This window comes from Lepisosteus platostomus, chromosome 2 (assembly GCF_059453375.1).
Source record: "Lepisosteus platostomus isolate fLepPlt1 chromosome 2, fLepPlt1.hap1, whole genome shotgun sequence".
Taxonomy (NCBI): Eukaryota; Metazoa; Chordata; class Actinopteri; order Semionotiformes; family Lepisosteidae; genus Lepisosteus; species Lepisosteus platostomus.
Genome location: NC_142612.1, coordinates 18,276,675 through 18,304,205, shown reverse-complemented (window position 1 = coordinate 18,304,205; position 27,531 = coordinate 18,276,675). Strand labels below are relative to the sequence as shown.

The 27,531-nt window shown below is 38.1% G+C and overlaps 1 protein-coding gene across 3 annotated transcripts in view; it reads left to right on the top strand.

The window, feature by feature from the left end:
- The first annotated feature begins 631 nt into the window (after positions 1 to 631).
- The window catches only part of vwa8 (von Willebrand factor A domain containing 8), a 117,503-nt gene continuing 90,603 nt past the window's right edge, over positions 632 to 27,531 (top strand). For 2 of the 3 annotated variants that reach the window (XM_088602402.1, XM_088602394.1), the window contains exons 1-14: positions 632 to 921; positions 2,818 to 2,895; positions 4,111 to 4,241; positions 5,733 to 5,843; positions 18,047 to 18,214; positions 18,825 to 18,989; positions 19,792 to 19,841; positions 20,987 to 21,095; positions 22,011 to 22,115; positions 22,643 to 22,774; positions 23,629 to 23,763; positions 24,478 to 24,555; positions 26,204 to 26,364; positions 26,739 to 26,852. In XM_088602402.1, the coding sequence (XP_088458528.1) occupies positions 783 to 921; positions 2,818 to 2,895; positions 4,111 to 4,241; positions 5,733 to 5,843; positions 18,047 to 18,214; positions 18,825 to 18,989; positions 19,792 to 19,841; positions 20,987 to 21,095; positions 22,011 to 22,115; positions 22,643 to 22,774; positions 23,629 to 23,763; positions 24,478 to 24,555; positions 26,204 to 26,364; positions 26,739 to 26,852 (1,676 nt within the window). In that variant the 5' untranslated portion in view covers positions 632 to 782. Of the gene's footprint in view, positions 922 to 2,817; positions 2,896 to 4,110; positions 4,242 to 5,732; positions 5,844 to 6,049; positions 7,834 to 18,046; positions 18,215 to 18,824; positions 18,990 to 19,791; positions 19,842 to 20,986; positions 21,096 to 22,010; positions 22,116 to 22,642; positions 22,775 to 23,628; positions 23,764 to 24,477; positions 24,556 to 26,203; positions 26,365 to 26,738; positions 26,853 to 27,531 lie in introns of those variants that run through there. The other variant, XM_088602412.1, reaches the window with a different exon arrangement.

The window sequence follows — 27,531 nt, the reverse complement described above, 5'->3', positions numbered from 1 at the left end:
TGAGTGAGGTTCTCAGATTACTAAACTACTAAAAGGAAAATGTGCTGGACAAACCAAAAAGCCTTTTCTGATTGGTAACTATTCTTGTGTTAGTAACAAACTGAAAAAAAAAATAACAAAAGCAAAAATAGAATTTAAGTTCTGTATGTCTTCCTTTTTCATTTCTAACGTTACCATTTATAAATAATAAACTATTAGGCTTTTATTTTCTTTTTTTAATATATGTATTACAACATTAAAATATACTGCACTATCTACATAAATATATATATATAGCCTTAGTTATTCCCTTAATCAGACTGTTACAAAATAAAAATACTTTTTTGTCTCTGATATCATAGTGTCAGTGCTTACAATATGAAGAATTGTTGCAGGAGTGTTTTATTATTGTCTTAAAAGTTTGAAGAAACTAAAAAGATATATCGGCAGCAGTAGTTGCTAATAGACACGTAGCTAATATGCAGTATAGCTTGAAATTCAGTTAAGGATGTCCTTTCCAACTAAGATCCTCATGACGATCGTAATAGTCTTTGAAACTAAATAATCTGACAGCGTTTCAAAAACACTTCATTGGCGGAAAAGAAAATAATCAGTAACAAGTTTCTTGCGGGAACATTTGTTTGAACACATCTGTACGACATGAATTATCTTCCCCCTTAACATCGTACAGTTGACAACCAGTAATAGATATGAAATTATTATGACTTGCTTACATTATAAATACACATTATAATTTAACACATAAAACGAAGGGGACTTGTGAAATCAATATTTTCAAAGGAATGCAGTCACAGGTTTTGTACAGCGGCACTGTTGCTGCTATAGCCGCCAGAAGAATAAGGAATATTTTAGGAGTTGCTCTAGGAAGGGGAGACTGGACATGGAAAAGACAGGAGGTCAAATTAATAAACACATCTGCAGGTAAATGATTTAATTTTGGTTGTCAATATGTACCTAGTAAGGTATCTTGTTTGCTTACCTCTGACAAAAATATGTTGATGCGAGATTTTTTGCGATGTGCCGATTTATTACTACTCGGGATCGGAAAGTAGTAGATAGTAGCTGTAATACAGGTGTGCTCCACATGCAAAGATGAAGGAGCACGTTTCGGTTTGCTGTACTCATAATTTCTGATTGTGTTTCTAAATCACCAAGCATACTTTATAGGTATCACACATTATTGTTACATATCACTGTGACGGTACACTTTTGTGAGTTGCCTTCATTACCCCAATAATTTTAATTGATTATAACAACGACTAATTTCAGAAGGTACGATGGTGTAGCTTGTTGCTGTCTTGGTGTTCTCACACCGAGATTGTGTATTCTTATCATGCATAAGGACTTGTAGGTTTCACTGGAATACTGTTGTCAAAGGAAAGTTACTGTGATAAATTGCGGACCCATATTTTTACAGAGCTTTAATGAGAACCAATAGCAGAAGCATGTTATGACTGAAGATCCAATCCGGAGTTTCTGGGACCCGTTTTCGTATGATTGAGGAGCTGAATAACATTATAGTTTGAATAATATTTGGTTTGTATTGGAATGTAGTGGGGGCAGCACGGTGGCTCAGTGATGAGCCTTGCTGTCTCGCACAGCTGTGGCCCTTGGGTCGATTCCTGGAGTGCTGTCTGAGTGGAGTTTGTATGTTCCCCCCATATTTGCGTTGGTTTCCTCTGGGTGCTCTGGTTTCCTACCACAGACCAAAGACATACTTCTAGAAATACTGGCCCTAGGTGTGTGTGCGTGTGTGTGCCCTGTACCTTGTGCCCTTTGCTAGCTGGATGGGCTCTGGATCACCTGCGTCTGTGTTAAGGGGATTAAGGGGCTATGGATGGAATATAATGAGACCATAATTACATGCTTTTAAGATTTAATAATAATAGATACAGTTGTTGTGAAAACACACGCAAATACAATAATAAAGGTCCTTAGATCGTTTTGATACCCTTGCAAAATACTTACATTAACATAAATTATTCTTTACAAGCTCTTTCTCTAATCCTTTGCTTTATGGTCACTAGAGTAAAGAGTAGATGAGTTGATTGCCATATCTACGTGTACATTGGAATTATTATTCATACTGTTCTCTCAGGACAAGCAAATAGTGATAGTATGTACAGTCAGTAAACAACACGAACAATAAATATGTGGGAGTAGACAACCCTTTGTTGTGTGTCTTTATCATGCACGGTAGTATTGCTGTACCATACAGTGATGCCACCAGTGAGGACGCTTTCTTTGGTGCTGCCGTAATAGTAATGAGTAAACATGCCTTGTCTTCTCAGGAGGTAGAATTATCTACTGGTGTATATCTGTCCAAGCACACACACTAACATACCCTTAGTGGTCATTGTGAACCAGAGCCTAACTCAGCAGGAAGAACTTCCTACTGGGCAGGATGCCATAGATCATCTTAAGTCACACACTCCCTGAGGGTAATTAAGAGATGCCAGTTCGCCTGGATATCGAGCCTTTGGTCAATGGAGGAAAAGGGAGCACCTGGAGAATTCCCAGACAGACACAAGGCAATGTGTCAGATCGAATATGCAAATTTCACACAGAAGAGATCCCAGTCTAGAATTGAACCCAGGACCCTAGAGCTGGGTTCAGAGTGCGGTATTGTGGTAGAGCCATGTATATGTTAATTAAAAAGTACTTTTGTTTGCACTCGTATGATGGAATTCTTATGAAAAAATTCAATAAAAAGATAAACAACATTTCTGCAATGCAACTGGCTTCCAAAGCCTTTTATTTGTATTCCACTATGGTAAAATAAGAGCTTTTGTATCAATTTTCTTTTCATGTTTTCAGGTGATACGGTTAAAATTGGTGAAATTTCATACCGATTGAAAACGCCAAAGAATCCAGAACTTGTTCCTGTTAATCACAGTAAGTAAAACTAGTTAAAAATAACAACACACTACAGTAAATTAAACGAATATGGAAAATGTTAATTCAGTTAAATAATTTTGCTAAGAACTTTGTGTTCTGCTCTTTCTCGTACGATGGTTTCACCTGAATACACATAATAACTATATATACTATATAACTAACTACAGCTGTGTGCGGGCTGAACAATTTGGGGAACTTGAATATATCTGTTTAAAGTGGATATTGTTTACCTTGCTTTTTCTTGGAAATCTGAATACCAGTTCTAACCTTTAGCCTAAAACTCTGGATATTGAATATCAGATATTTTAAGACATAATTATATTTAAACCTGCAAGATTTGGATAAAAGCAGAATTTTGACTCATCAAGCATTGATTATGAACCAAAATGTGATTTTGTTTACCAGAGGCATTTTCCTCTATTGGAAAAATGCCATCAAACTCAGGGTTATGATTTACAATTGGTAGGTGAGTAAACGTTTTGATTTGTATCCAGTCCTTTGTCTTAAATTTTGCTGTTAAATCTGACTTTAAAGAACTGACATGTAAGCAATGTTAACGTTCAATTTTCAAGGCATACTGTAGATATAAAGTTAGTAGTTACTGCAACCTTGAAAGATTGACAGTTTACTTTTTTGGAAGACTTGCAGTCTAAATTAAATAACATGCTCTTTTTGAACTCTTCGTAAAAATGTATCATAAGCAGTTGTTCGTCAATAAAATACCCAGATTGTCACTGTATGCTGTTGGTCACATGGTGCTGCTTGAATGTTTTTGCTAAATAGAACTTTTGTAATTTTGAGTTACAGACATACTGTCCTTGTTGATATTATGCAAGAATTTCTTAGTGCTCTAGGCGGTCATGACTCACATACAGTATAACCGACTTTTTTTGGTGTGAATTACCATTCTATTTTTAAATTAACAGGTCATTATTAATACACATAATGTATGAAAAAAATATGTTTATTACATTTTCAGATTTGAGATGTAATACCAAATGTGCTTTTTGATAATGCAGAGTTGTTACATTTGTCACTTACCTAAATTCTAATTCTGTTTGCACTTACCATTGGTCATACAGAATACCTGGAATTCAGAGCCTTACGTCTGTACACCAGCCTATGTGACCAGGGTGCTCAGCTGAATTATAATTACACAGAGGACAGGCTGTCTTCACTGGGACACTGATAAATTCCTGTCTGCCTCCCCAGTGAGTGAGTCTTTGCCACAGACTGTGGCCCAGCATCTCCGATGGATCATGCAGAAAGACCTACTGGGACAGGATGTCTTTTTAATTGGCCCCCCAGGTCCACTGCGACGTTCTATTGCCATGCAGTACTTGGTAAGATCGTCAGTTTATGTTGATCGTGCAGTGTAAACGTCTGAATTGTGATGCCAGATGAAACGCCAACAGATATGGTGGAAGAGCAAACGAACCCTTCATTAATAAATTAACTTCCAATAATAAACAAGCATGCCAGATTTTCAACTTCTATCCAGCCATCCATTTTCTAACCACATTAGCCAATACAGGGTGAGGGGGGAGCTGGAGCCTATTCAAGCAAGCAACAGGCGCAAGGCAGGATACACCATGGATGGGACACCAGTCCATCACAGGCCACACACAGACATAAACACATAAGCCAGGGCCAATTTTCCCCAAGAACGTTGACCTGTCAGCATGTCGTTGGACTGTGGGAGGAAAGCGGAGGAAACCCACACAAACACAGGGAGAATATTCATACTGTAACACATGTTGATAGCAGGTCTGGAATTGAATCCAGTGCACCAAAGCTGCAGGGCAGCAATTCTTAACACTACGGCAACATGTTGTCTGGATTTTCAACAAAGAGACAAAATGTTTTGGGACAGTTTTAATATATTGTGAAAGTGTTTTTATTATTTAATTTATATTGACGCACAAAAGAAATACAACACTTGGTGTTAATGATCAAATATTTCAAACACATACAGCATATACAAGATGATAAAAAATGCAAACAGTAAATTAGCTATAGGAATCCACGGCTAGTAATGCGTATATCCTCCCTAAGCATTAATACAATCCTGGCAGCACTTACATAGAATTGATCATTTACTTGATAGACTGCTATGGTTTCACCATTCTCCCTGTACAGCCATGGCCATCTGGTGAAAGTTGGATGATTGGGGTTGTCTCACAACCATTATTTTGACAGATGTGCTACTGTATTGCACACACAGAGTGAGAAAAAACTGACCATGGCAAGATGTCTCCATAATTTTCTTTATCTGCTTGAAGTTGTGCCGTTGTAATCCTAGCACAAAGACAAGCCGACTAAATTAATTGGTGTCCCTGTATGTCCCATAAAATCCATGGTGCAGTCCTGCTTTGTTCCCAGTTCTCTTTCAGGAAAACTAGACATTTATTTTTGAATTATTGAAGGTAGGACATGAATTTAAAACAATTAAGTAGTGGATAGAGAAAAATATACATAACCATTCTGAATATATGTTTTTCTTGCTTTTAATTTGAAAATGAAAAGATTGACTGTGATATAATATGAATAACATCTTGAAGTCTTCTGCTTGGAAATGATCTTACACTGTTTCATTCATTGTCAGCATAGGGCAGTACAAGGCCAATGTTTTGTTGAACCAGTTTACTGCCTGAAGTGCTAAACTGGGAACAAATGTCGGAGTATTAGTATTTCCTGTCTCTAAGTCAAAGGCATTAGAGTGTAGTGTGTAGGCGACACTGAGTAGCTCTAGTGCTCTTGTAGATTACCCATGTGCAGGATGTAGGTTTATTTGCTGGTGTGAGGTGCAGAGCTGACAGTAAACATGCCTCCAGGAGCTCACCCAGCGAGAGGTGGAGTACGTGGCGCTGTCCCGGGACACCACAGAAACGGACCTGAAGCAGCGCCGGGAGATCCGCGCTGGCACTGCTTTCTACATTGACCAGGCAAGTGGACCTCTTCCATCAGTCGCTCAAGGCTTATTTATCAATGCACGAACAGTACAGCATACATCGGTGTTGTCGGCAATGAAATGCTTTATCCGCAAGCTCGTTAAGAGGGATAGAAGAGTAGAAGGACAGAAGTTTATAGGGATTATGATACAATAATTTATATGATTGCAATTTACAGATTGTGAGAAAGTAACACGAGGGTATTAAGCGCTGTTCATGTGTCCTGAGAATGCAAAGTGACAGGAGGGCGCAGGTGCACTCTAGTTCAAGTACAGTACAGTAGGTTGCCTATTTGCCAGCGGCCGTTTGGGTAATTGCAGGTGTCTGCTGTGGTTGGCTGTTTAGCAGTCTTATTGCCTGGTGGGGGAGAAGCTGTTTCGAAACCTGTTGGTCTTGGTCTGTATACAGTAATTCGGTATCGTTTTCCGGATGGTAGTAGAGAGAACAAGTTGTGGTTTTGGTGACTGGGGTCCCTGAGGATAGACCCGGCCTTCTGGAGGCATCTAACAGAGTAGATATCCTCGATGTTCGGTAGAACGCAGCCGGCAGTGTTTTGAGCCATGACGTGCTTCACGCAGCTGGCTCTTCGTCAGGTGGGACTGCACTTTGGTATGGGTGGTAGAGGGGAGTCCCCATTACCTGTAAAGCGCTTTGAGTGGAGTGTCCAGAAAAGCGCTGTATAAGTGTAAGGATGCATTTTATTTGCTGTACCTCGTGGTAAGCCGTGTTGCAGCGTGATGGTTGGTTGAAGCCCAAGCTCAGGATTCAGTGCGCTGCTACGGAAAAGGCGAAGGATGGCAGGATCAGGAAATAAAAGTGGTATCTGCTGCAGGCAGAGAAGAAGGACAGTCCGTGAGGAGCGTCTAAAACAATAAGCAAGGTTCCCAGCCGAGAAAATAAAAAGGGGAGAGGCTGGCGAGCCGACCCTGAAATAAAAAATCACTGAAAAAGTAGAAAGGAAAAGAGGGAGGGAAATTAGGCGAAGAAAAAAGGGTAAATGCAAAAAGGAAACAGGAAAATGAACCAGCAGATTTCGTTTAGAGAGAACCGACCGCTTACGCGGAGGTTGGGGGAGCTCTAATCACAGAGCGACGATACACCCGTTCGACGCGACGAGACATCTAATTAGCCTGATTGAAAAAGGGTTGCCTTAAATGAAAGGCGTCCAGATATAGTTTGAGTTGCAGGTTTAAGAGCTCGTATGATTGTTGCTGTTGTCAGGGACAACAGCAGAACGCGACTCGGTCCCGGCTGACCGACTGCTCCACAGCACATCACACCACTAGATTAAACACAAACCCCACACTGCAGCTGTGCAGAAAACCTGGAATCCCCTTTAAAATCAGAGTTTTGCGTCATGTTCCCCCTTTCCCAATTTAAAGAAAAATTATGTTGTTCTGCTATGCTGCGTTTATATCCTGGAATAACTATAGAACAGCGAAACTTTGTTTATGTATCTTCTCCACAATTAATGCCGTTTCTCCTTCCAGCGCTGCTTCGGCATATTCCTTTGAAAACTGACTTTGTGTTCACTTCTCCCTCAGTGGTACACCTACTTCTTTTCGCATGGTGTAATGTTTCGAACAGTCTTCACAAAGAAGACCAAAGTAAATTCCCTTGGAATGTTTGGAGGAGAAATAACTGCTCTCTACTGAAAAAAAGCGATCAAAGAAATCCCAGTGTATGTCAGCTGTAAAAGCAAAAATATCACATGACCCATCTCAGGTTTCTGGTCCATTTATAGTCTTTTCAGGATCACAAACCAGTCTGCCACATGTTTTAAAAAAAATCTATGCTTTTTTTTAGGAGAAAACCATTTGTGTTTTTGACAGTCGAGGTGATAGGGGAAATAACCACACCCAAGGATTAAGCGTAAAAGGATTGTGGAGTGTTTTAATCAATAAAATCCTAGGATGACAGGACGAGGACGCTAGGACCTCCGTGCAGAGTGAGGAGTGACCGAGGGACAGCTGCAGAGGTGGAGGTGGGATGCAAAAAGATATGTATGCCAGGAAAATAAAAGGATTATGTGTTTATACATAGGATGGATGGATAGAGGATTACAGTATTTCTAACATTTAGGGGAATAAATTACATCAGGAGTTATTACGCATTAGTGACAGCTGAGTCTGCTTGAACTTGGTTGTTGTCATTCCTCCCAACCTATGTTATAACCTCTATTAAGTGACTGGCAAATAAGAATTTGAAGGAACTAATGGGATTTGTGCTCCGCTAAGTGGTGCCTTTTTAATACCTTTTGCTGTTCAAGTGAAATATGGAGGGCTATGCGGTGCCTCGATTGCTCGGTGTTTCAGTTATCAGTTGGGTTGAGCTTTTAAGCGACTATAAAACACATGAAAGGTTATAGTGGAGGTGAAAGCCATAAAGCCTGTTTGGTTGCAGGTAGCTAATTGATTCACCCAGCTGTTTCTTGAAAGAAGCCAGGTAGAGGTTTGAGCAGTATGGCAGGCCAGCTTCTTCCAGACTCCCACAGCCTCTCCCCAGGCTGCTCTCTCAGCGTGTGCATAAGCATAACAGTAGTGTGTGAAGAATTATTTCTTAATTAAAAGAAAGGAATAAATGTATATGCAAATATTCACCCGCTCGACCATAGGATAACAATTCCTTAGTTTCTAGAAAACGATTGTATCAATGTTTGGTTCCCTCGACCATAGGATAACAATTCCTTAGTTTCTAGAAAACGATTGTATCAATGTTTGGTTCAGTTCGGTTTATTTGCCATATGGAAAAGGAAATGCTTACGTTTAATGTTTAAGATTTAAATGTTAAGTGTTTAAGGTCCTAATAGATTTTGACAAAGTGTGGTCATAGAAAACCACAATGTTGAAAATGTTATGGAAATGTTGTTTTCACTTTAAACATCCCTCTAGAGTTATTTGGACTTTACACTGATTTCTAGAAAATGTAGAAAGTGTTGCCCTGACGCAAAAGCTTTGTAAGTTGTCCTGCTGTTTGTACAGCCTATATTTAGCTTTCACTAGGGGTTGGCTGGGATTTATGTTCTTCATTTGACCCTGTAATTATTTTTCAGTTTGTGTGTTCATACCATGTACAAATCAGCCTTATTATTGAAACACAAAGAAACATTCCTGACTCTTACGCAGATAAATAATTGGGTTATGCATTCTTTAGTTTCAGGACCAAGGTAAATATTTCCACAAGGTTTGTGGTCTCCTATGAAAATATTGAGGAATCATCTCATAAATTCAGAACATTGTTGATTCTGTTCTTTTGTCTGTCAAAAATGTGTCTTCAGTTCTGTTATTTTTGTATGGTTTTATTTAAATGTTTTTTTTTACTTATGTTTTTTTCTTGTATTTTTATATAACCATGTTGCTGTTATTACTAACTTAATGTTGTAAAGTAGAGGACAATACAATGCCTTCTCCAGATTATTTGTATCCCTTATGAAACAGGAACAAAAACGACACATTAAATAACATTTTTTCAAATAATGTCAATGAATAATGTTTCTTTTGCTTATATGTCAAATGTTATACTGTTATATTAATAGCTTTTCACAGACAAAGTAGTATTTGACATTAGTCAAATCCAGAAAAAACAAGGGGCACACGTATCTTTACCAATGTAGTTAGGATTTTTTCAGTTCTCCTCTGATGTTATTATACAGACAAGATGCCTAGCGTGCTTTGTGTTTCTGGCACTTATGAGGGGTGATTTTTATGATGTCTCCAAGCAGAAGTGCTCTAGGTCCTGTAGATCCTTTGGTTTCTGTTTGTGAACTGCCATCCTGAGTATGAGCTACAATTATTCCATTGAATTGAGGGTTTGGGAATTGAGATGGTCAGTCAAGAACATTTATTTAGAGTGCACTTAACCACTTCTTTGTTAATTTGGATGTATGTGTTTGGATCATTGTCAGGCTGGAATGTTCAGTTTTAGCCAAACATGAGCTTTATGACACAGGGAAGCTGGTGTTTAGTCAGAATGTTCTGGTACATGTTTCAGTTCACAATACCTCTGACTTCATTAGGGTTCTAATAAAAAAACTTCCCCCAAAATATAACAGACCATATTTTACAGAGGGTGTCAGAGCTTAGTCAACATGAGCTTCACTTTTCTACAATGATGTGCATAAGGCTGAGGATATGTCATAAAGTTCTATTTACATTTCATCTGACCATAAGGTTCCATTTGACCATGGTTCCACTTGTCATTGATATGTAGTCAGGCAAATTTGAGCTGCCCTTTTTGTGGTCCGTCTTCATTCAGAGACCTCTTTATTGTAATCATGAAAGCCATATTATTGCAGGTAGTTTTAAACTCCATGCAGATAGCACCCCAGGAATTGAACCCAAGACTCTACAGAAGTGCTAACCACTGCACCATTATACTGCCCTGCCACTATACCAGTAGCCTTGAATTTTCTAATAAAGAACAATATAAAAGTAAGTGATAGATTCAGCTTTTTTGTGGATTATATACTTTATAGCCACCCCTAGCTTGTGGAGATCACTTACCACTTGCGTGCAGTCTTCAAAGTGCTCTTTGACCTTAACCATGATGATGCATGTTACTACTGAATCTCTTCGATGCTACTTCTTTTATACACCAGGAAAGCAGAAATCCATCAGAAGCCTCTATATGTTTTGGAGGTTTTTATTGTGCTGTTAATGAGTAGAGTGTTTCTGAAGATTTGTTTGCATTGGAATACTTGGAGGTGTGAATAAATTGTCTGTAATTCAGTTGATGACAAATATGTCATTTGCTGTGTATAATTCTTATCCAATCTGTAACTCATTTTTTATGTGAGTTACAGATGTTATATGTTATGGTTTCTATTTCACAGTGAAATCTGTTGAGCACTGTAACTATTAAATCTTATTAAGGCTTCAACGACATTTTGTCTTTTGTCTTCAAAGACAGATTTATTTTTCATACATTTCTTTGTTTTCTACACAAATATTCACATGGAGGTATAGGTGGTGGAAATACTGAAATACTACTAAGACGGGACAATCCCCAAACATTGATTTTATTGATATTTCTTTAAAAAAAAAAATCTTTAAAATTAATTTGCAAATTAGTGCAGGTTTTGCAGGCTTCTTATGGTGGGATTTGTTTCTTTTGAAGTAAATGTTTAGACATATAGTTCCATTTGTTATGATCTATTAAATGTATTAAAATCTTTTTTTTACAATGTATTGGTTCAAACACTGAAGCCTGTTTGTGAGTGCACCTGTATTAAAGAATATTGACTTGATCCTGTCCTAATGACACTTACAAATGCATGCTTTGTTTCTTTTTGAATCAATTACCATCAAGTTGAGGTATTATTTTTTAATGTGCTTTAATTGAGTGTATATCTTGAAATTTTAAACTTTTATACTTAAAATATCACCGTAAGTTCTCAGCAAGGGTTCTTGTTAAAATTATATCAGTATTAGAAAGATAATTGCACAATGGAATTGAAATCGTGACTTGTGATTGAGTGTTTGTGATCTAAAAGGGGTCTTAAAATCTATCTGAATGTACATAAAAGTGACTTCTTTTTTTAGAGATTTTTTAGAATATGAAAATATGAGAATCAATTGTAAAAACTGTGGTTGTTGCTGTTTGAACTAAAAAACATTATGCCCCGTGCAGGGGATTGGGATTTGAGTTGTTATAAAGAATTATTGTTTCTGTTCTCATTTATCAATTATTGTTACCAGCTTTAGGTTTGCTATAACTCTCACAGTAATAAAAGGAAAGCATTAATGGTGTCTTATTTTTCAAGCCTAAAGGGCTCTCCTCTTTTCTGTGGAACAGAGCAGTATTTCAGTGACCAGACTAACTTTGAACCATGTGCTTGCACATGGGATGAATACTGTTGTTGTACTGCCTACACTGTGCACTTGTATAAGGTGCAAGTGTAGCTAACCTGAACTCAAGAAAAAAAATCAGTTGATATTTTGGTGGTTGTTTATTTCTCGAGTAGCTCTTTTTATTTGTTGGAAATGAGTTATTTTTTCTCCTCTTCTCAGTGTTTGGAATCCTCCCTATCTAATCATCTCAGTAGTATGTCTGCAACTGGCATGGTCGGGATGAGAAGTTTTGGGTTTCCTCTATGCACTGGATGATCTCCCCAGCAGTGCCCACAGCAGGGTTACCATCAGCAGGAAGAGCAGTCTAGCCCTGATTGACAGTGAGCAAGGTCACAGCTCCCTGGAAAAGTCCCAGATGGGTCACTGTGTAGCAAGCTGAGGTGTTCCCTGATCTGCTTGATTACTGGATGGGACATGAGCCACCATTTGTCCCATCCTAGTCTCAGCCAACTCGCAACATATCCTCATCCAGAAGGATGAGTCTGACTGCAGGATTCGGCATGCATTCTAGGAAAACACCTTCGCTGCTTGGGTCACTCAGGATCCCCTCGTCTTTTTAATTCCAACTTATCTCAAGACCAAAGAGCACTTATTTTCATGAGTATTAAATCAGCATTGAATTTTGTCATGACAAACAATAAAGCTGGAACTGGTTCAGGATCAACATAAAAACACTGTTGGGATTGAACTCCCTTACGGAGCGACTTGTCTCACGATAGTGCAGTGTGATATATACGTAAAATGTGCAATTTTTCCTCAAGTTTAATGAAGTCTCATGGGTGGATTGTTTCAACCCTTTAAAAGCGAACATCTTGACAATTGCAAATCTGCTTTCTCTGCAAGTTGAAAGATATGGCTGACGGCTGTACTGAAGTGATTTTCTTTGTAGAATCCCACCTCACAAGTGAAGCGCTGGCCAGGGTTAATACAGCTCTTCTGCTGTTACAATTGCATTTTAGAGTCCTGACTACAGAAAGACCACACAATTAGATGTACAATTAGGAAAAAAATAGAAAAATTAATCAAATACTGTACAATTGAATGACTACCTCCGTGTAGAATTTAGAACCTCAGACTTTAAAACCATAGAAACTGTTTTCTCTTTAATGGAGTCCCGAAATATGGAGACAAGCTACTGTACCTACTACTTAATGCTAAGGTTTAAGAATCAACATCTGCTGTAGTCATTGCTGAACAGTTATGGAAAGGATGACACATAGAATACCTACTCGATACTGTGTGCTTTGGCCTGGCTGATGTTTTTCATTGTCAAATGCACAAGACATTTGTATCTTGATGATTTCTTTAATAACTTTAACAACTGAAATATGCCGAATTAGGAAAAGAAAGGAAAAATTAAACCATTTAAACCAGGCATGCTGTCTTTTCAACCATATTTCTGTTTGGTTCCTTAAAATAAAACTTAATCTTGGCATAATTTTTTGTTTCCATGGAAACAACTCTGGTATATTGTTGGAGCAGTTACAAGTTTTTTTTTAAATGTAATTGTTAATTAATTAAAAGCAAGACTTATGCTGTTTCGCTTTTAGTATTATCTGCAATGCCTGGTGCTAAGGATTGTAATTATAGCCTTATTAGTCTATTAAAGAATTCTTTTTTTTTCAGGATACTTAGGACATAATATAAAAATGCTTATTTAATTCTGAAAAAATAAATGCTTTTATATAGCTTCAGTGTTGTTTTCCTTTGACTTTCAGCTATGTACAGATTAGCTCTACTACCTTTTGACACTTATTTTTGCCATTTAAAGTGCTGTTCTTATTTTATATGTACCTCAAATCCTTTGTGTGAGGCTGTAACAATAAATCAATTGAGTAGTAATAAAACACGACATTATAACATGTGCAGATGTAAAAGAATCTGCAGATCCAGTACATTTTTGTCAACAATGAAATCATACATTCTTTGTCTGTGAATTTATACCTGGAATTACTATGTAGGTGTAAACTTTGCATTTTTTTCGGAGAGGCTCTGCAATTGTTTTGTGTCTGTTTATGATGTAGGTTTGTACTGTGATCTTAACTTTTTTTGTAGCTAAGCTATTTGATGTAATGGAAGAAAATTAAAAATGAGTACAATGTGCTGTGTTCGATCACACATTGTATTCCTAAGTATACAAGAAAGTGCTGAACACTTGTAACATCTGGAGAATTTCTCATTCCAATTCCAAATGTCAAAGTCATAAAGCACTCTAAATTGCTTTAATCTGTTTCCACTGTTTGAGTTTCTTTCTGAAGCAAATCGGCATTGTCCATTCCAGATCATCTGACATTCTCCTTAATGCCGTAAAAGTGTTTTTGATCAGGGTTAATCCTTCACAAGTAGCAAGGCTGCTGAGAGATGAAGGCCTGTCAGATAACAGTGCCTCTTTAATACATACACTGCGATTCCTTTTAGAGACTCGTTTTAGAAAGTCAAGACACCTTTCTGACTAGGAGAGCTATATTTTAACCTTTATGTGCAGTACATATCTTTGTAGCATTGTGATATCAATAAAACTATGAAGAAGGCAGAATCTATGCAGCATATTTCATTATCTATGAATTTGTGCTCTTAGATAATGATGGAAATTTTAACCAATCAAGCAAAGTGCTAATTGAATCGTTAAGCATAATTATGAATCTGTTCCATAGCTATTGAAGCTAAATCCTGCCATTATTCTTCTGCTGTTGAATATTCTCATAGAAGGCCATTCTAACTTGAGAGAGTGTAGTTCAGAATGTAAAATTATTTGTTATTCCAACTTTTTTGCATTGTCTTGTCTGTGGAACTCTACAGGTCCCTACACTGTAATCTTTGGTACTCAAACTTTTATGCTTCTGTTGTTTTTGCATTTTCTCCCTTTTTAAGGCATTCTGTTTGGTCTGAAGTGGAAACATCTGTTTGAAGAGATGATTTCTTGCAAAACAGGCAAGAAAGCAAAACAGGCATCACAAAATGAATACTGAAAAAGAACAAAAAACACCCCTGACCCTTTAATCCTTCTATTAGCACACATAGGATAGCTTTCTGTGGTGACTTGCCATCTGCTGGCAGTTGAATGGAGGCCTTTGTGAGCAGGTAATGGAAATCACTTGTGTGGGAAAGGTAGGAGACTTTCTTTAGAAATGCTCACAAAGATAGATCACATTGTTTGGCTGACTTTAATGTTAATCGTGATTCAGATCTTTATTTAAAGGCCGGCTCTATAGTGCACTCTTAGCATTAAGGAAACAGAACATTGGTTTTGTTACAACTGAAAAAAAACTTATCCCATTTCTTTTATTTTCAAGGACAGCCTTGTTTGTCAACACAGGTGTGATTATGCTTAGAAGTCATCCTGTATCAGAACCTCACAGAGAGAGTATTGTGTTTTCTTGTTAATATTTATATTCTTAAAAAAATCTATGGGGAAAATATTTCTTTTTCTTCATAGATGCAAATAAGTATAGTTTCCTTCCAGGTCTAGTATGTATTTTTTCACTGGATACTGTTACTCCTGACTTTTTTACCCCGTGTAATGTGTAATATCTTGGCAGAATTTATCAATTGGGAATGACAGTCCTCAGACCTGAATAAAAATCTTTACAATGCTTTACAGATGCTGAAAGCTCCGAGCGCATTCTTTATGCAGGTGAAACATGCTTGGTGCTTTTGAGATATCAGGAGAAAAATCTTAACAATGGTTTTGAAAGGCTTTTTGGATAAGAAACCTGTTCTTCTCAGCGAGACCCATGAAAAGCTTGCAAGGGGTTATACGGGCTGCCATGGCAACAGTAAGTGGGCGTCTTTGAGGCAAACCACTCTATTTCCCAAATTATTGTTAAATTATGTGACTTTGGACCGTGTGGGATTTTATATCCGAAATTAACATCAGCATGGCGAATTTGAGCCATCGTCTTTGTCCTGGCATGGCCTTTGGTATTGAAGTGCTCAGGTGCTGGTAGTAAAGGAGATTGATTAAGCTCTTAAAAGTAAATGGTGAGGTGATGTACAGTATGTCTCCCTGCTTTCCTCAGGCTCAATGTGGATAAAGAAACACTAAACGTCACGCACACCTACCTGAGCATAGACAACTGGTTATAACTGGAGTTTCAATTTAATGGCTGTCAAACGGAAGTCCAGCACGCAAAGGATTTTAATTCGTTTTGGAGAATTAAGATGACGTCATTTAACTTGTATGTTGCCTTTATGCATACTCTGAATGCACAGTGATGGAACTGATGCAGAAACTTTTATTTCTGCACTTGCTGATAGCCCAAAGTACAGTAGTTATAACAGTAGGGAAGGTATTGTGGATTAGACTGTTGTGTCCTGTTTTGCTAAATGGCTCATATTTTAACTGAAGTTTAAAAGCAAAAAAACTTTCATTTCCAGTCCAACAGAATCCCCAGGAAATCAAATAGGACGTTCAGTGTAGTTTTTCCATTTTGGGATTGACAGATTTCTTTTTCATTGAAATTCAGTATGGTGCTCAATGTGGTTTTTACAAGTTTTACCACTCCTGCGTCAGTCGCATTAAATGTAATTTTATGATTATAGCAGCAGTGATAATTTAGCAGAAGTAAAGTTTAGAGCGGAAGGATAATTTTATGAGATATATTCCCACAAAATCAAACATATATTTAAATGTGAACCAAATTGCACAGCTAGTTGTTTTGTGGTTGCTTGTGTATTTTTGAGTTTCCTTTCTCATCATGGTAGATGTAAAATACCTACAGTGCTGTTTTTAAATATGCCCTATGTTTTTTTATAACCCGTTACAAGTTCAGAGTTCTGCAAAAATTCAGTTTCTAATGACACAATAGGTGACATACAGGTGTTTCTCGGAAATCCTTAACCATTGTACTTTTCTGAAATCCAATGTTTTGAATAAACAGTGCACACGACTCCTTATTATACAGTATATTTTGAATACAGTTTCACTGCATTTTCCTTTAATACAATACACCACAACAGCTTCCTTGAAGGCATTTTTTAAGGTTCATATTGACTTTAAACTAGGTTAAAGAATCAAATTGCTAATAATTGTATGTTGTCTAAAATGAATATAGAAAGATATTGGTTCTAACAAGCAATAGTACATGTTGTAATAAAGGCATTAAGTCTGTGAGAGACACACACTGAGACACAAAATGTGTTTCAGTTCCCAAATTGCAGCATTGATTCAGAGGATATTTTACACAGAAAAAAACACATTGAATAGGGAAAAGAAACGAAACGACTAAACTAAACTATACAAATTACGCAACAAAAAATATCGAAATATAATTGCAGATGTGTAGAGGTCTTCTTGAATACAGCTTTGAATCGGGAAGGTTGACAATAATAAAAAATTAAATTATTAAAGTAAGTAGTAACAGTTCCTGGTGAAGATGGACAGTTTCTTGTACCGTTTGGATCCAAAAACTCTTTTCAGCTTCTTGATGTGGCAAGTTTGCAAATAATCATCTATAACCGATTGTATGTTCTATCATTTCCTTGGTGTTATGGGTCTGAGGCTTTATAGCACCTTTCTGCTGGTTTTGTTCAAGTTATCAGTTTGGTATTAAAGTGGCATTTTACAGTTTCCCTTAATAACAATTAGCATGCATGCAGAGCAAGAGTGCCACACTGATCATAATTTCTGAAAAGAACAAATGATGTTGGTATGATATTTTAAACTTTATTTTAATGCTAGGTGAGTTTTTCCCTGGAAAGTGCTCTTTGATTTATTTCACCTTTTAGTGTCTGTCTTTCAGGCTTCTGCTCCTTATCACCCCAGGGTCTTGTAGGTTCTATTTGAGCTGGGTTCAATTATACGAGCCCTAATTCTACTGGTCATCTAATTAGACTCTTTTTCGAGAATTTTCTTTTTCTTTTTTGAGGCAGCAATGCTAACCCCTGCTCCACCATGCTGCCTTTCACCCTTTTCCAGCCTTCGACAAAACCCACTCTATCCCGATATAATTAGACTTTTTTAATTGTTTTTGTTCAATTTCAAAACACTACATTTCAAGCTATGAAAATCGCTAACAAAATCTGGAAATGATAAAGTCTGATATCTTGAAGACAACTTGAAATCAAATGTTCGATAATTCATAAAATTAAGTTATCAAAAGCAGTATGACACTAGCCATGGTAATTTGGAGGAAGATACGTTTTCTGTGCAGGTACACGTCTTTCAAGCGTGTTTTATTTTATATACTGTCCAGTATGAAATCATTTGCCCATTGAGAAGATTTTGAGTGCTTGATATCTTTCAGAAGCATGTTAAGTGCTGCTGGGCTGCATCATTTAGAGCCCTCTGATTTCAGAAGTTAGGCGAATGGGCCATGCTGACAAGGCGATGTTGGGTGCTGTCCGCAGTGTGCTGTCCGCGCCGCCACTCAGGGCAGGATCCTGGTACTGGAGGGGCTGGAAAAGGCGGAGCGCAACGTCCTCCCAGTTCTCAACAACCTGCTGGAAAACAGGGAGATGCAGCTGGAGGACGGAAGGTTTCTCATGTCCGCACAGCGATACGACAAACTGCTCGAGGTGAACATGTTTGATGATTGCCTATCGCTTTCCCAGAACCTAGGACCTGTGCTGGCTGTTTTGTTGAAAGATGCGTTGTTTGTTTTAAGCCCTTAAGTTTGCAAACAAGACAAGGCCTTTCCACTGTCTATCTCGTGTGGTAATTGGTAGCTAATTGATCCGAGGTTCTCATCCAGCCATTTCTTGAAATAAGAAATTTCAAGAAATTGATAGCTTGTATCAGACCATTACAAACTATAAAGATTTTACACATTGAGTCTCGTCAGTATGCATGCAGTGGTGATTAAGATTTGTACTCAGAAGTTAAAATCTTTAGTTTGGACTACGATTCTAGTTTCTGAAAACTGGTTTATGCACTTTCGGAAATCTAGCCCATAATGACTGTTTAACAAAAAATATTACTTATTATAATAAAAATCCTTTCCCACTCATATTAGACAGCTAGCTTTTGAAAAAAGAATGGGTGGTGGATGGTCATTTGTTTTAAAAATGATTATTTGAACTGATAAATGGAAAAAAATAATAGCAGACCACACGGACTAAATTGTCTCTTGTCAGCGGGGATTAACATGTTGGTTTTTTTGCCTCATTGTTGGGCCTGTTTGTCCAGGAGCACACGAAAGAGGAATTGGACGCCTGGAAAATTGTGCGTGTGAGTGAAGATTTCCGAGTGATTGCCCTGGGGCTGCCTGTGCCCCGGTACACAGGGAACCCGCTGGACCCCCCCCTCAGGTCACGTTTCCAAGCCAGGGACATCTACTACCTTCCTTTCACGGTGAGCCGTGCTGCGGAGGCCCACGTCCGGCCGAGGGTCTCGGTGTTTCATGTCAAACTGTAGCTTTGACGTTTTCGATTTTTTCCAAAACTCTCATCAATGGCATCTTCCAGTTGACTTCCAAATCGATTTATACCCTCGATGTAACTTTAAGTGGGTTTCAGAAAAAAAATAGGTATATCGGCACGGTATATTTATTATGGCAAAAAGTGAAAACATAAATGTGTAAGACTATCGGTACTTGGTACAGCAAAAATAACTGAATGTTTTTCGGAATCTGTATTTAGAACTTCTCAGATGGGATTTTTCTTGTTTCCTGAAGTTCCCATTGGTGAATCTTTTTGAAGATTCAGAATTTTGGTCCTTGGGTGTGAGTTAGTCTCCCTAACCCACTTGGCTTGGCTCCAACTGTTTCATGCCTTTGCTGGATCCATTTTGAGTTACTGTCTATTCCTGGGGTCTTCTGACTTTAATTTTTCTTCTGCCTCTTCACTGCAACCTCTTTCCTGGCTCTTTCCTGAGATGGATCTGGCCAAGTCTGTCTAAGATTTTACTTATTTTTCTCAAGCTGTTTTTGTTACATGGCCTGTATTTTTTGGATCATACAGTGAAGTGTCCTCCAGCAAGCATTTTCTTCTTTTTTTCTATGTTTCTGTGAGCTTCAGAATTCATTTGTTATATCATAAAAAAAAATGTGAATGAGCCATTTCCTGGGACAGTCTGATTCTGCATGCTGTTGATTGATCCTAAAGTTCATATAAATATTATAAATAATATAAAGTCTTGTTTTGTCATTATTTAGGACCAGTTGAAACTTCTGTATGCTGTTGGACCAAATGTTCCAGCTGAAAGGTAAAGAATTAAACTTGCTAGTATTATGAAATTCTAAGATTAAGCACTGCATACTGCACAGTGTTTTTATTTTACTGGCTAAAGCAATAATAACCAGCGTGTGGTAAGAATAGTAAACATTTTCCTACATGTTCCTTTCAGTGTTTTTTATACAGAAAGCAATAACAAATAAAAAAACCAGAAGAGGTCCTTATACAGAGAGAATGACTATTCATGATATTTAGGACTAAAAACATTTTGCTTTGAAAAAAGATTGTTTTAAAACCACTTTAATTAATAATAATAATAATAATTGCTTACACTTATAAGGGCCAATGGGAAATCTGGCCAGGACGCCGGGGTAACACCCCTACTCTTTTTGAGAAACACCCTGGGATTTTTTAAAGACCACAGAGAGTCAGGACCTCGGTTTTACGTCCGAAAGATGGCGCCTGTTTACAGTATAGTGTCCCCATCACTATACTGGGGCATTAGGACCGCAGGGTGAGTGCCCCCTGCTGGCCCCACTAACACCTCTTCCAGCAGCAACCTTAGTTTTTCCCAGAAGGTCTCCCATCCAGGTACTGACCAGGCTCACACCTGCTGAACTTCAGTGGGCTGCCAGTTGTGAGTTGCAGGGTGATATGGCTGCTGGCTTTTTAATTAAAATAATTAAACATCAAATATTGTATACATTTTAAACACATGAAGAAAATAATGAAGCATGGGAGAGAATCATATTATAACAAAATTGTAGATCTTGTACTTCTCATTATCCTACACTGTACTGTTCAGTATTTTAACACAAAATGAATATGATATGACAGTTATCAAATGTTCAGGGACAAAGAGTTAGCTCCTATGCAGATATGCAGTTACACGTGAGAGAACAGAACTGGATGTGGATAGTGAACGCATTATGTTTACACTGCTCTGTTCATCCGTGGGAGGAACTAGCTGCACTGCCTGCTCTTTTCTACCTAACAGAAACTTTCCATAACATAGCAAATGTGTTATGGGGTCTGTGGGAGGTTTTACGTACAATCAAATTTACATAAAATACAGGTGTGTTAGTTTCACCTCTTACATCTTTAAAAAAGGCAGTCAACCCCTATTGCTAGTCCTGGGAAATTGGTTGTTGATGGGCTTTCATGTTCCCCTCACAGAGTTTCTCAGCTCTTGTCGTTCGCCACCACACTTTGCTCTCAGGAATCTGGCAGCCTGGGTCTGCCTGACTTCCCAGTGGACAACCTGCCTGCAGTGGTTAAAGTTCTGGTACGTACTGCATCTGAAGGGTAATGGATCCGCCTGGTGCTGAAGACATTTTTTAGCTGAGCATTTCTGTCTAAGGGGTATTGTAAATCTGGCCAGAGGTTTGGTCAGAGGTTATCATGATAATCCCCTCAGCAGCTGTGCTCTGGTGCCAACAATATTAACAAGGGCTGCATACCAACCAAGCTTGGAGGTTACCTGGCTGGACTTGCAATGTCTGAAGCTGCTTTTGGTTTAGCCAAGTCAGTTTAGCCAAATCACCGTTTAACTTTAACATGTCTTACTAATATCTAATAATATTTGATCCCTGTCACCAGTACTTAACAAACAGTAGTAAGGGGAAAATACAGTATATGTAAGGTAGGTTAATGAATACCTTCATCAGATGAATGTAACGATGAAAAGTAAGAAACTGGATACAGGTAAAAATGTTTTGATTGTTTTCAAAGGTGGATGGTACAGGGATTCACCTGTCCTGCATTGCTGTGAAACTGGCCACGTACATCTCTTTGTTTATTTTCAGTCATCCAATGGCATTTTTCAGGAAAAAACAAAATTACATTTTGCACAAATACTTTGAAAATTCATGTTCACATAAGGGCGCAAAAATTGTGTTATTGGTAGTAAGTGAAGAAGTTATTATTTAGAGCAAATACTCATAAGAAAGACAGAGATGGAAATTTTCTGTACTTGGCAACATTAAGTTAATGAAGAGCCAGAGCTGGATTCTGGAAAGTAATTCATCATACGTTGCCCCGGTTTTAGTGCATGCCTTGCTCGGCCACGTGGAGGTCACACTTACTGTATATACGAAGGACAAGGCGGAGCTGTAGACCTTGTGTTCTTTGAACCCCGTGATGTGATTTGTGCTGTTCACGCTGCAGTGACTTATTTTCGAGTCTTTAATGTGTCCCTCAGGATTGCTGCCCTGCGCTGTCCTCCCACCAGCTCATCCAGAGGCTGTACCCGTATGAGTCGATAATGGGCAAGGAGGGCAAGACTGCAGTGGAAGACACCTTGAAAGTAAGGGCTTCACATATCCACATAACAGACTGTGTGTTAACACTTACTGTCGCTGAGCCTGTGAAGCAGAGTTCTGGAGGAGACAATGTGTGGTATTCTCTGGTACTGTGGTCCGATATGTTTACTAATACTTAGAGCTTTCCTGGAGATTGACCTCATACGTCAACTGGGTGTCGAGCAGGAATTTATTGTTGTTTTGTATGCAGGACATAACTGCAGTAACATGAGTCATTAAATGTTTTCAATATTTTGGACATGGTTTTTCAGTGGGTTGGTCTTTACTCCAGCGATTCTGTTATTTTTTTTTAGTTCCTTGTAATTTGGTCCTTTTCATTACGTAAGAGGTATATAATATAATGACAGTATTGAGTTCTATGAAGACCTTTTAACCTGTTTGATTAATGGCACCAGCCATGTGAATAAATGTGATACTTTGCAGTAATACTTACGTTGTTTGATTTGTTTAAGTCATCATTTATGTAAAGGCTAAGTCATCGTGGTTATTCATGTTGTATTCCCTCCTCTAGAGATTTGAACTTCTTGATTCGAGGAAGTACGCCTTCCCTACAAGAGTGATTAAAGTGGAGGAGACAAACAGTGACCAGCTGAGGCAGGCATCTGTCACTGTCCAGATTGCTGAGAAAGAAATCACTTTTCAGGTAACTCTACAGGAATTCCACAATTAGTTTATGGTATAGTATATTTTGATTTTCAAAGGCCTTTTGATAAGGTTCCTCATAAAATACTAATTTTCAAATTGTATGTTCTTAGGTTCTGTAAATTGTCTATGATGATCTTTATTAAGAATCTTCTGAAAATATAAGTTCACCATGACGTACTGCATGTGCTGTGTCTGTCCATTACTGATGTTGCTTGTTCAAAGAACTATTAACAGGTTGGTTAGGAAAGACTTAACATTTCTAAATCCATGTTGACTGTGTCCTAGACTCATATTTCCATACAGGTTATTTTCTAGTTTAGTTCCAATAATTGTTTCCACATCCTTACATGTAATAGAAGTCAGACTTAGTCTAGAATTACTTGGTTCAGTTTTGTTATTCTTTTTACGCAGGGGCTCTACATTAGCAAGTTTCCACCCTTGCCTTGAGCGGCTGTTGAAAGACTTATGTCAATGTCTTATGAATAACATTTCTTGTTTCCTTAAGTACATTTAGTTGGATACCACCAAGCCCTAGAGATTTACCAGTCTTGAATGTTCTAGTACCTGAAACAATTCTGTCTCTTCTGTGTCGATACTATTTAATTAAGAATTCTATCCTTCTGCTGCCTGAAGCACCCTATAGCCTTCCATAGTGAACACCTGAGTACAACACTTACCCAGATACATTTTACTTCATTCTTTATGGTCCTTTTACTGTTGCAGTCATGAAAAAAAGCATTTTATTATTTATTTAGCTTCCATTGCAATATTCCTTCCATCTCTCTCTTGGCCTTTTTCATATCCCTTTTTACCTGTGCTTGCAACTCTTAAGAAAGTGTCTTAACTCCACAGGTCCCAGCTGGAACCAGAGCTTTAGGGCTCCAGTCACGAAGCCTGAATTTTATTAGGACACCCAGTCATGAGGGGCTGCTAGCAGAGATGATGCTCTCCCACATGGTGAAAGATATGTGTCTGATTGGTACAAAGGTAAGCACTGTCTGTTTTTCACTGGTGAGAACTCTCTCTGACATCCTGCTGGGACTTGCTGTGAGCTGCTGTTATTCTCAACACGTTTTGTTTAATTTATCAAAACCCCATGAAAAAATAATCTGAATGTTTTTGTAAATGAAGCTTGGCTGTGTGCTTTCTACATTTTTTATCTTGTCACTATACTGCTATATACTCGTGGTGGTTATTTTGTCATCAGCAATAATTTAGATTATCATTTAGTTTATCATTGTATCGACATCATTGTTATTATTAGTATGTCTATGTTATCAATATTTTTAAGAATACAAAAGAAATGAAAACATGTTTCTGCTGCAGTCCTGATTATCCATGCAGTACTAATACTTCATGATGGGTAGGAATTTCTGATGAATCTAAGACCCGCTTCAATGACTCATTGAGCGGAGCTGTAAGGCCCAGTGTTTGTCATTGGCCTCTTGGCAGCTTCTTTACAGAATGTACCCTGCTTGGCTTATTAAACTCACAAAATCACCAGTTCAGAAAGAGGAATGAAGTGTTTAGTTTGTACCACTATGTTTTGAATATAGAACAAGTTCTAATTTGTCCAGTTTTATTCTTATCCTGAACTGCAGAGATCTTGTAAGCACAAGCTCTAAATCTGAAGCTTATGCCTGAATGCGCAGATAGAATGAGGGTGTCTGGTGTTATACTAACAATATTACTCTTTTGCAGGGTTGTGGCAAATCTGTGATTGCTAAAGAGTTTGCTGAGATGTTAGGATATAACATTGAGCCCATAATGCTGTATCAGGTAATAAGCTCCCTTTTTTCTGAGTGTGCTAGTGGACTGCATTGTTGCGTGATGGAAATAGTGTCAGGATAATAGAAGGCTTAGTTGAATCTGATTCGTTTTATTTTCGCTCCCACCCTGAACAGTTATAACATACAAATATCTTATATAGTATAACAGAAAAGAGATCCTTCAATATCTTGGTTTGAGCTACAGAGCTCTTCTACAGGTCCTAAGTCATTAGTGCACAATCCTTGACATGTGTTTGTGGCAAACTGGAGAGCACGAAATAGGTCGCCATTTTTGTCTCAGGGCTTAGGTGGCATGTCTCCTGTTTTTACATTGTCATTCTCTTCCTCCCCTTGCTTTAACTGTAGTTAGGTTCTCTCTTATGACTTGTGACTATTTCCTGTCTTACATGGCAATCTCCGGAGGACTAGTTGTTGTGATGTAATGCCCACATGTCATGTCTGCAAAAAACAGTATACAAATGACTTTTAGGGAAAAAAACTGATACAGACACACTCCGGCTCGTGAAGGATCACTCAGCCGAAATCTGAACTAGAGCACAGCTCTCCAAGAACAGCTTTAATCCTCCTTTTCATTTTTTTTGTTTTTTGTGAAGCTTACATTTTAAATGGGCTCCATGGTTTTTGGATTTCAGTCATTGATTATGCACAAAGCAGAGATTAAAGCTGAACAAGAGCATTGAGAAGCGTGTCAGCTTTAAATAATCTGTGTGGTTTCCCTCTACAGTCTCCTGTAGGTATTCGTTCTGCTTTATAATAAGAAATAAGGAAAACGGCAAAACACTTTTTCTGTCAACTCACATCCAGTTCATGGTTTCCTGGAGAACCCAAATAAAGCAACAAATTTGATTCTTCTGTCTCCTAGAACAGCAGATTTCCAAAACCTGTTTTAATTAGCTGAGAATTCCTGCTCATAAGGCTGACCATTTATTAGTTACCATATGTAATTGATCATAAAATATTTGCTATAAGCTTCTTAACCCCTATAGTCAGTAGAATGATATATGTAAGATTTCAAGTATATCACGTAAAAATATTTTTAAATAAATAAACTCAAATTGTAAACCTCTGTACCTCTGTGAGAATCAGTATTTTATTATATTATTGCTACATTTATAAAAGTACTATAGGAATTTTGGGTTGTAAAATCCACAGTGTTGACGTTGAAAGAATGTGAAGAATTCTTAGTGCTCTGTTGTTTTAATATGTGGTGTCTTCAGAAACAGGAGGGAAAAGGAAGCTGTTGATCTATTATGTGGTAGCTATTTCTGGATGCTGCAGATCAAGGGTTACTGTATTCTGGGAATAGAAGAATGTTTAGAGGAATCAATCTAGGAACCATAGTAAATGCCTTCTTTTGTGAATTTAGCATTGTTTTTTAAAGCCTTTTCAAAGTCTGCATGCCTTTTTCATGATCATATCGATTGGTTCATGAACTGAATGGCACAGATAAATAATTAAACATTAGGGTTTCACTGTGTACCACTGTCAGCAAGCCTTTCAGTACAGGGTGAGTGTAGCAGACTGTGTGTATTGAAACAGTAGCTGCATGGGCTGCCCCTGGCACGTCGGATGACTGATTTGCTCCCTGTTGTGAAAATGTTCTTCCTTGTCGCTGCCGGCCTTTCGGATCCTGACAGGATATGACCGCGCGAGACCTGCTCCAGCAGAGGTACACCCTGCCCAGCGGGGATACGGCCTGGAGGGCCTCTCCCCTGGTCACCGCTGCCCGGGAGGGGAAGCTTGTCCTGCTGGATGGCATCCACCGGGTCAACCTGGGGACCCTGACTGTTCTCTCCAGGTCAGCTCAACATCAGCTCAGCTCTTGTAGCCTTACTTATTTCTCATGGGCCACTGAGAGTCGATCATGTTACAGTATCTACATTTGGATCAGACCAAGGACCGATTTTAAAACAAGTTACGGTTTTTGTGACCCTCTTCTGCTACAGTTGTGAATTAATTGGTCTCTCAAAACTGTGCCGCCACAATGCACAGTTACTATATGTTTCTTTAAATTTAAAGAGACAAGAATTCCCATTACACTTCTGCTGTAATTGTGTGATTATTGCCTCTAGGGACATGGTGGATTTTTTTTGTTCTGAAGTCCAAAAAGGTTTAAGTTTGCACATGTGTTTGTAATGACTGTAAACGTTAATTGCTTTGTTTGCCTTTCAGATTGATCCATGACAGGGAGCTGGCTCTCTATGATGGAACCAGATTGCTGCAAGCAGACCGATACCAGTCACTTAAAAAGGAATTACAGTTGTCAGATGAGGAACTGCAAGAAAGGTAGTTCTTTTTTTGTCTGTCTCATTATGGCCACAGAAGATACCTTTAGTTATATTACACAGTCCTACCTCCTGTAACACTTGGAGTTACAAGAGTCAGAACAAAATAGAAAAAATACATTTCTCAGGTGACCAACATTTTATAAGAAAGCTTATGGACTGCTTGCCCTGTGTTAATTGTGCACTGGTGTTGTAAATGAAAACCTGCGCATAGGGTATATAAGGGTTGGACTAAGAAGAAGTGAGCAAGAAAAAAAGCTAGGTTATCTTTTTCATAGACATATGAAATGAGACGGGTTTGTCACAATCTTGCAATCAGGAAAAGAAGGATTCTTGACAAAATTTTGTTGGTTTAAAAGGAATAAATTACTGCACTAAAAGGAAAAAAAAATCCTCCCTTTCCAGTTGTGCTGGGGAACTGTATACAGTATGTAGTACTCCACTAGAAACAGAAGGCTTTCTTTTGTTTCTTTATTTTTTGTGAAGACTGAAGTAAAGGGATTATTTGCGGACCCAGAAATCCATGCTGATCAGAAAACAACAGCATGTTCACTTCAATATTCAAAATACCAGTGTGCCATTGCATCAATAGCACTAGATTAGAAGCAAAAAGAGGGCAGTTTAGACAACCAACGCCCCAAAGTTTCATAGTATATGCTACAGTTTGGATGAGGTATGTA